The sequence below is a fragment of the Tachypleus tridentatus genome, chromosome 10 (genome assembly GCF_004210375.1).
Source record: "Tachypleus tridentatus isolate NWPU-2018 chromosome 10, ASM421037v1, whole genome shotgun sequence".
In the NCBI taxonomy this organism is placed as follows: domain Eukaryota; kingdom Metazoa; phylum Arthropoda; class Merostomata; order Xiphosura; family Limulidae; genus Tachypleus; species Tachypleus tridentatus.
This window is the reverse complement of record NC_134834.1, coordinates 24,600,754-24,611,232: the sequence shown is the minus strand read 5'-3', so window position 1 is coordinate 24,611,232 and position 10,479 is coordinate 24,600,754. Positions and strand designations below refer to the sequence as shown.

Here is a 10,479-nt window from a genome sequence, read left to right as displayed (position 1 = left end):
GCACATTTCGACCACTGGTTCATTCACCACAACAGATGTTTACAACGCATTAGACTTGGTACGTTGTACACCATGGACACCACTTGTACATTTGCAAATATATGCAGTCCGTTGTTCATAGGCCTAATATGACTGGCAACAGATGGTTTCACTTGGAACCCGACTTACTTATTGCACAGGCAAATGTGATTGACAGCTTTTACAGTAGGTCTATTTCCAAGATCCCAGTACCTTAACCAAGGTGAAAGACCATGGTCTTCATCTTGTAGGTGGTATTACCTAAACATAGCCAGAGATGTGCTTCTTCATTTACGTCTAGCCAATCACCATTTTCCAAAATGAAATCAGCATTAACTGGCTGGAATGGTGACTTTGCTGGAGTGCCTTAATGTTTTGGTGGCTCTGGTGTTAACCAAGAACTCAACTTCATATTGATACATACAGTGAACCATCCAGTCCTAAATGGAATAAGCTGTCTACTGCATTCTTCCAGGTTAATAATTAGATCCAACCTGGCATACGTTAGCTTTCCAGAACACAAATGGTTGCAGCCATAGCTTGTTTACAAACTCTCCCACACCTGCTGGACAATTGAGTGTGATATTTACTTTTGCTCATCCTGGTGTAATATGGGCATTTTAATTTGTAGTGCCAAACAGGCCACAACCAAAATAGATACTTTGGTCCTTCCAAACAAACAATAGGATAGAGGCACCAACAGTGTTTCTTACAACAAAAGGTCCTGGAAGACTTTGACTATCCATATATATACATAACTGTTCTAGAAGGTAAGGTTTCATTTAGAATTGTATTTTTGTATCTTAAGTCCAATATTGACTATTGTATGTATACAATACACCATATACGTGATCCAGATAGAATGTAAGGTAGTGATGTGTGGGTCTTTACAGGTAAATGTGTTTAGATCTGGGGTTCAAAGTGAACATGGTGTCCTTTGTCTGATTTGAGTTTTGTTGGAAAGGTTAAGGCAATTGGGCCCTAAAACAAACCTAAAATAAAAGACGACGAAGTTGCAGTAGATTTCCGTCATCATTTTCTCTTATATAAATATTATTTCAGAAATGTGTACAAAATAAGTAGTTTCCAAGTTCTGAAATTAGCTTAAGAGGAGACTAGAAAGGTCTCATAATGATGGTTCAGTCAAGGTTGTCTTAGCTTTTTCTTGGGTCAGTTGTATGATGCAGTCAGCACTTCGTTAGTGCATGACCTTCTGAATAAATATAAAATATGGGTAGAAAAATCATATGCGCAGCAAGCGAGGGGGAGGAGAAAAATTATCCCCTTAAAATGCAGGCACCCATTTTAAAATGCCTATTGATACAGCAGTAATTCTGCGGACTCACATTGCTGGAAACCGGGTTTTGATACCAGTGGTGGGCAGAGTACAGATAGCCCATTGTGTAGTTTGTGCTTAATTCCAAATAAACACTTCAGACTTGTGTTGGTAAAGCAGCAAAGAATCGTTCATGTTGTTAGAAATAGACTCCTTGCTTTAATCTGCTGTGAGGCCTCATTACAACTGATTGTTTTATAGTCTATGTTTTTAAAGTCTTGAATTATCCATTGATGACTTGCAGCATTCGTGTGGTCCATTGTTGACTTATTCAAGTAACTAAGGTACACACGATGTGGGTGGAACGTTTTCACTCAAAATCCATCAAAAGAACCTCGGTCTGGTTACTCGTCTTAACTTAAGTACCACTTTCGATTAACAGCCTCATTGTCAAGGGACAAAACAAGAACTTAATTACAGACAGTAATTCTGTCTATTTACTATGTGTTATACTAACTTTGCAACAAAGGCTCAACTTCATACAAGCCCACGTCTCCACCTCAACATTTCAGTCGTGGTTACGTATATGAACACTCAATTTTCATGAAGTATAATAGCTAAGTATTATTGAATTATTCTGTTTCAACTTGCAGTTTTTGTCACTTCTTTTAGTACACTTTGCGTTAGTTCGTGGTCTAAAGTTTCTTGTCACTTCTTTCAATACACTTTATGTTAGTTCTTGGTCTAAACTTTCTTGTCACTACTTTAAGTACACTTTGTGTTAGTTCTTGGTCTAAAGTTTCTTGTAATTTATTTTAATATGCTTTTTGTTAGTTCTTGGTCTAAAGTTCCTTGCCATTTCTTTTAATACACTTTATGTTAACTTTTGACCCGGAGATTCCTGTCAGTTATGTTATTAAACTTCGTGTTACAAGTTATCTTAGAGATAATTGTTTCTTTGTGTCTCTGCTGTTTTATGTAGTATTCACTGTTTTGTTAGCTCAGATCGTTTCTCTGTTTTGTTAGCACAGATCGTTTCACTTAGTCAATCTTTTCGAGTAGGTTAAATAACCATTTTTTATTCGTAAATACATTGTGTGATCTGATTTCTTCTTATCTTATAATTTAAATTCATAAACTTATTATTTATGATTCTGTAAGCGGACACGATGAGTCATTTGTTATCGGGAAGAATACCTCTGCCTGTGTCATATAGTTTAGTCGGAATAAAACATATTTAAAGAAACAAAAGAAGTATATTTCTGTTGTATAACGTAGTCTACGTTAGCTTTAGGCCGTAGTCCTATTTTACAGAAGAGAAAAAACATCAAAAGCAGGTTCAAACAGTCTAGCTTCATAGTGGTAAAATAAAGAAACAAAATACAGGTTTTGAAAGTTACGTCACACTTGTACAAACATAAGAATACACACTGTTATTGGTCAGCTTGCTTCTTCCTTTGGGCGCCTACGTTGTTTATGAACCACGTGGAAAACGAGGACAGCAACGAAACATTTTTTGAAAGTTGAAATCAAGTATCAGTTACTGTTATTCGTTTGTTGTAGTAAAACGTTGGATTTGCTTCATTAAGTAACAAAACGGTGTTTGTCTGGTTAGGCTCTCTTAATCAGTGCTGTGAAAGCAAGCAATCACTAAACGCTGATAAAGGTAGTAAAAAATCGCTGCACTGCATTTGTTGAAAATGAAGACTTTTAAATACCTTTTGTGAATAAACCTTAAGGTTTCTGCTTGCAAGAACGTAGCATCCAATTTACTTTCAGGGGGAACATCGTTTGTGAAAAATCAAAAGAAAAATTGTGGAAAATGACTGCTGAAAAATTAGACACATAAATAAGTTGAGAACAACAATGGACCTGTTAGTCCAACTAGGTAATCCAGTATATCATACTAACTTCTAAACTTAAAATAACATACTAAACGCCAGTCTTTATCATTCAAATATTTATTAAAATTTTCCTTTAAGTTAACTGCATCTGGCACATTTGATGGCCAATCGCCCTGTTGGAAAAAAAATAAAGCTGTCCTAAATAAAGATGACTCATAACTTGCCAAGAAAGACGAAACGAATTGCAAAATGTTCAAAGATTAATTTGAATATAAAAATGAGACACTATGGAAAAAAAAACATTCTGATTAGTACAGCTAAAAATGTTTTAAATGATCAGAGAACATATATATATATATTAACTGGAAAAGTACTAAATATATCGAAAAGCTAATTAAACATTACATTGGAAAGTGTAATAACACCAAAAGATATAAAAACGTATTGTTGTTGTTTTGGTTGTTTGTTTTTGAATTTTGCACCAGCCGTCTCTAATTTAGCAATGTAAGACTAGAGGGAAGACAGCTAGTCATCACCACCCACCGCCAACTTTTGGGCTACTCTTTTACCAACGAATAGTGGGATTGACCGTCACATTATAAAGCTCCTATGGCTGAAAGGGCGAGCATATTTAGTGCGACGGGGATTCGAACCCGCAACCCTCAGATTACGAGTCCAACGCCTTAACCCACCTGGCCATGCCGGGTCCCTGCTGTTTTGGTGCAGAACATCGCAAAGGGGCTACCTGCGCTCTGTCCACCAGGGGGTGTTGTTTATTTGTCACGTCTTTTATAGAGATCTTACATTATTACGTTGAGAGTGCGCCCAGTGGTAAAGCGGTAAGTTTGAAGACTCGTAACGCTACAAACTGGGTTTCAATATTTGTCGTAAGCACAGTACAGATAGCCCATTGTGTAACTTTGCACTACAAAGAAAGGTGTTTAAAGATTATCTATATCTATATTTTACTCTCTAAGTAGCGACCCCTTTATTTCGTTGACTCCTCTTTACAATTATTATTATGTTGTTGTTTTAGCGCGAAATTACACAATCGGTGACACGCCATCTGTCTACCGCCAGAAATCGAACCTCAGATTTTGTATGTCTGAAAATTTACAACTTAGTTACCAGAGGACAAGGATATTTCTTAACAAGAACATTAACACATAGATGTGATAATTTAATTCGTTTTTAAAAGTAATTTAAGTCAACCGTTATTGAAGTAACCAGTCAGTTATATAATAGCGTATTTGTAGAATTCTCTGTTTTAAAGTCTTGGATGAACCTGTGAAAAATATATTTTTTTAGTGTTAATCTGAAGTTTGAAACTGAGAAAAACTCCAATAACAATTTTCTCCTGCATTCCACATCTCAGCGAATTCGAGAAGCGTTTTGTGTTTCGCTTCCATTTTCAAATAATTATTCTTCGCTATATTTTTATTTATATATATATCGTAAGTATCATTATGAAATACGATAATAACGTAAGACTTGAAAAGTTGTCTAATGTTTTAAAAATATTGAGTTTAATAAATATAAGTTTCAATATCGATCAGGTTTTCTATAGAAACCTAAGTGTAATCCTATTTGGATACTCTATGAACTTGGCGTACGAAGAGGGACGAGGGGACCTGGCCCCCACTTTCCAATTTGTCCCAGAAAAAAATAAATAAAAATTAAGAAGATTACTCTCAAAGAAAGCAGGAGAATGCGTAAAATTTAATCCAGAATCCAAAAGCTTCCAAGGCCCTAAGGCAAGACCTGGATCTCGCCCATAGTAAATACACTTTCAGTGCACATCTGCTCGATCAAATAAACCTTGCAATCCGTCCGCCTTTGCCTTCTACGCCTTCGATTCGTAACGTTCATTTCTAGGTGACATATAATAATCAGTGTCTATTTGGCTTAATGTTATTTACACCATGAAACTATAAACTATTCGATTTGTACAATTAGTTAATTGAAAAAACAAAAGTGTTTTAAAACAAAATAACTGTAACAGTAGTTCTGTTCTATTGGGTTTAGATATTAGTTTCATAAAAAAAAAAGAAAAACACAGAAGCTGTCCATTCCACTGGAGGCTAATGTGATTTTTCGTTACCTTATCCTGTATGTGGCGACTTTCCTTAATCAAGCATATTAAACGTGGTAGTTTTTCTATCAAACAGAGCCACATTTAGATATAACCATATCTTGGTGACGTCACCATCACGAGCGAGTTCTCTTTCCCAGTTTCTGAAAACGATAAACGTCAGTAATCAGACAATATCAGCCTTTTTGTGATCTCTCGTAACAATAATTTGAGCTGATATTACAATTTTATATCATGTGAGGCGTATTTTAAGAAACGTTATAACGTTGAAGTGTCGTTGCAAAAGTACGTGTTTTTTTTGTTTTAAATAAAATGGCAACATGTAGCAATGTACAACGACGTCGATGTTCTGAAACCGCAGATTCAAAAAAATACAAAGATTGCACAGGTAAAGTTATAAATATCACGTGCTTGTTCATTCCTGCGAACACGTGTGGTATTCTCCGCGAGACTGATAGAACTTCGCGGTTCTAAAGACAGTGGTCTAAAGATTTTTGGGCTGTGCTCTCATGCTATTTCTCAAACTATCGCGTGACAACTAAAGTAAGGCTTCGTCGGGATTGGCGGAAACTATGAGGAGTTTCGGAAAGAGCGCCAATGGGAGCGACACAGACTGTGATTAAACATCCGCTTACTATATTGGACAGCATGGAACTCTTAAATATCTACTATTCGACAAGAAAAAACTACAGAGCTCTTGACACGGTTGGAATTAAGACGGTTCTTCTGAGTTAGTTTTCTTATGATAAATAGGTTGAAGAATCTAGAATTTCCTTTTATTCGTGAACCCAGTGTACAGAAGAATGCTAGCAGAAGCTACTGTCGTCCTGGTTCTCTGTCTTCTTTACGGAGAGTCCACAAACATTCCAAAACAAGAGCCTACAGGTAATATCTCCTGGACCACGAATTTATCCTCCACACACTCATTTTCCATCTCCTCTGTCGTCCTGCTATATGAAAAACTCTTCGAATCACTCCAGCTAGGCTCATCAGCCAACATAAGTGATCAGTGTTCAAATTCAACCCATATTTTGATACAGGCAGTCCGTGCAGAGGAATCGTGGGCTCTACGCAGTAAGTAAAACACGAATTATTTATTGTTACCCGAGTTCCACCGTCTGTCTCTTACCTCTTCCCTCTCTCTCAATTACTAACCCAAGGATAGAAGTTAGACTTTTAAGATCAAACACTTTTAAGCAAGCTGAAACTGAACTGACACGTCTCCTGATTCACGCTTGCAGTGAATTAAGGTTAACATACTTTTAATTTATTTTTGTTTGACTTTTCTTATATTAGACACCTGTCTCAAGCTGAAACATATCACTAGACGCCTGTCTCAAGCTGAAACATATCACTAGACATTTGTCTCAAGCTGAAACATAGCACTAGACATTTGTCTCAAGCTGAAACATATCCCTATACATTTGTCTCAAGCTGAAACATATCACTAGACATTTGTCTCAAGCTGAAACATAGCACTAGACATTTGTCTCAAGCTGAAACATATCAATGTGTTGGATGAAAAATTATGCACTATTGGCACTAAATGTTTATGCAAAACTTATGTGTCAAATATTTCACAAGCCAAGGTATTTCATTGTACTTGTCATTATTATAGACACACTGAAACGTTATACGAACTTTTAAAAATTATGTGTTTAGGACTAGAAAAGTTCAATGTACACGTGCTAACTGAATGTCAATGAATTACACGTGATTGAAAATAGCAATTTAAATGAATAAGTAAATAGTATTGGCTCATATATTTCCCAGGTTTGAGTATATTTTTATTGTATTAAGTTATAATTGACAGTTGTTTTTTTTTAAATATGACAGTCATTTTTATTTTCCAAGCGTTGTTAAAGTTAAAATATAATTATAATATAGATTTCGTAATTACATCAAGTTATTTATATTTATATGCAAGTCGTTAAAACACTTTAACATTTTATTAGCATTGGTACTGTGAAATTATAAATTTCTTGCGCCATCAGCTTTATATGTTACATATGTCATGAGCTTTATACGTTACATGTGTCATGAGCTTTATACGTTACATGTGTCATGAGCTTTATATGTTACATATGTCATGAGCTTTATATGTTACATATGCCATAATATTTTTACGTTGCATACACCATCAAGTTCATACGTTGTATATGTCACAAGCTTTAAATGTTACATATGCCATCAGCTTTAAACGTTGCATATACCATAAAGTTTATGGGCACATATGCTATTAAGTTTATACGTTACATATGCCATCAAGTTTATATGTCACACGTGTTACCCAATTTATACGCTACACGTGCCAACCAGTTTGTATACCACATGTGCTCAATGTTCATGTCCCGCTTTTACGTTTCGTGTATTATCCACTTTATGTTAAACACATTTCGCCCCTCTTAACCAGCCCTCTTAAATACTACTTGTGTATTCAAATCAAAATACGTTGCACGTGTCATGAGGCGTATATTTTACCTATACTTATGATCAAGCTTGGATGTTATTCGTGTCACCAGTTTCTAAGGTTAAACTATTCAACAGTTTTATATGTGATGTGGTTCACGATATTTTTACTCCATCTGCTACGAACTTTATATGTTACTTGTGTAGCAAAGTTTACAAGTGAAACGTGTAACTAAATTTGCATTACATATCTCAAAATACTTATGTTCTATGTGCCACAAAGTTTACATACGTTACACGTGTCAGTGTTATACAGTACATTCGTTACGAAGTTTTAGAGTGATGTGGTTTGTGACACAGGGAAGATATTCGTAATAAACATTTGATTTACGTATATTTTGAAAAATAATGTCTCTGATGGACTGATAGAGAGAGTGATGAAAGAGAAAATGTAACAGTGACAGAGAAAGAAACTGACATCATTATAAAACGGGTCACACGTGACATAGGAGTCAAGGGTGAAAGTAGGACAATATACAGTGCACGAGAGAGGTGTGTTTATGCCCCTAGCGACTGAGATCTTCCTTTCTTTACTTACAGTACTCGGTTTTTACTAATTTAAAATGATCTGAAGTCTCGACTTGCGGCAAAGTGTAGTGCCTTAGTCATTCCAAATAACTTATAAAGGAGCATTATTTGATGGAATATTATAACAGTACGTAAAAATAATTAATTATAGTTATTTGAAAGATATTTATGTTATTTATTTAATGTTTATCATTTTATGTGTTTACATTGGCAACGTAAGCACTGAAATAAGTCTTTCTTCAAAGGAAAGTAAACTGAGCAGTATAAGACTAGAAGGAAGGCAGCTAGTCATCACCACCCACCGCCAGCTCTTGAGCTACTCTTTTACCAACGAATAGTAGGATTTATCGACAAATTATAATGCACTCCATGGCTGAAATGATGAGAATGTTTGACATAACGGAATTCGAACCTGCGCCCCTCAGTTTACGAGTCGAGTGCCTTAACCACCTGATCATCCCGGGTCTTTAGAAGTTAACGTAGTATAGATTTAATACAAAAATATATGTGTGTATATTTTCGTTAGGAAAAAAGATTAGAACATACAAACGGAGAAAGTAGGGTAAACGAACTTCGATAAATGACCATATAAATGTATTTTTATTGTACTTCAAAGTTATTTTTAACTAAAACTAAACATAATATGTATATTTATACACACACAGAAAAATTGATCACATGAAACATGACGTCAAATATGTGTTAAAGTGTTTGGTAATTTATGTTTGAGAAACGTCAGTCACTCTCGTCTACGATATTTGTCTGTCCAACACTTACTGGCAGTCAGTGATAATAATACGGTCACGTGATCCTTATGACATGCTTTCTTTTTGTTACAGATAAAGCAGTTAAAGAAATAATTTTATAAAAGCTAGTTTAATTCAGGTTTCGTGGCACCAGGTCAGTGATAAGTGTAGTGCCTGATAAAGCCTGAACTTTTATTAATGCCAAACAGGGAAAGTTTTAAACGCAGTTACATGACACGAAGTTTTATATTGACGACACATAAAACGTGATTTATCTTCAAATATTTATTGATTAAATTATTTACAAGTTTTTTTAAATGAGCTACAGTCTGACGATGCGATGTAAAATTTTACTTTATCTCAAATGAGTACGTGTGAGTGACTCATATCACATATTCTGGATGATATAAATTATTACATCGTATCGTCAGACTGTTTGATTCGTCTTATGTTACACTCATTCGATATTTACGCCTTAAGGGACGAACGAGTACCCCAAAGAACCCACGTGACTGTTATGTGTTGGCTTCATGGCTTCCAGAAACGTTTCATGCAGTAATGTGGAAAAATATGAGGTTTATGACTGTAGAAGGGCTGTTGTAGCTGGCGTGAAGTTAACCATCGGTGGAACCATTTGGATTCTCCTCCAAGGCATTTATGTTTTTTGATTATAGCCCACAATGGGCTATATGTGCTCTACCCACCATGGGTATCGAAACCCGGTTTCTTGAGTTAAAAGTCTGCAGACATGCCGCTGTGCCACATATTTTGTTTTCTCTTAAATTCACTAGCTGGATTAATATCTCCCGAAACTTAGTGGTAAGCTGTGGTTATCACACTTGCACGAATCTGTTTCGTACATGTACATTTATTTTTAAAAACGTCAAATAAGCAGAGAAAAACGTGGCACTTTAATAAACATAAAAACAATAAATTTACGTAACTTCTAAGCAAGTTTTACGTTATTTACGAATATCTGGTCACAAAATTTGAGCAACGGTTAATAAGTGCAATGAAAATTCCCCGTTAGGTCGCTAGATGTGAAATTATTGCAAAGTAATTCAAAGATACAGTGGGTTAGCTGTCAGTTCTCCAGTGGGACAGTGATAAGTTCGATTACCCGCAACGGACATAGAAAATAGCCTAATGTGGCTTTGCAAATAAACAAGGTTAGCTGTCCGAAGAGTTGTAAGTAGTTTTATTAGGAGGCGATTAAAACCTGTTTTATTGACTCACAATGTACCGTGCTCATACGATAGAAAATGAGTTCGTTATGCTGTGTTAACTTGTTCTAGCTATAATAAGGGTTCTGTTTGTTTGTAATGAACCACAAAGCTACACAATGGTCCATCTGTATTCTGCACACCACTAGTATCGAAACCCGGTTTCTATCATTGTAAGTTCGCAGACGTGTCTCTGTGCCACGAATTGGGAGAGGAGGCACCTATAATAAGGGATAGTCTGTTTGTTTTGAATTTCGCGTAAAGCTGCACGAGAGTTATCTGG

At 35.7% G+C, this 10,479-nt stretch overlaps 1 protein-coding gene across 1 annotated transcript in view; it reads left to right on the top strand.

Moving 5' to 3' along the window:
* Positions 1-5,897: 5,897 nt before the first annotated feature.
* The window catches only part of LOC143228895 (nose resistant to fluoxetine protein 6-like), a 61,446-nt gene continuing 56,864 nt past the window's right edge, over positions 5,898-10,479 (top strand). The window contains exon 1 of the mRNA XM_076460328.1: positions 5,898-6,304. Coding sequence (XP_076316443.1) covers positions 6,034-6,304 — 271 coding nt within the window. The 5' untranslated portion in view covers positions 5,898-6,033. The remainder of the gene's footprint in view (positions 6,305-10,479) is intronic.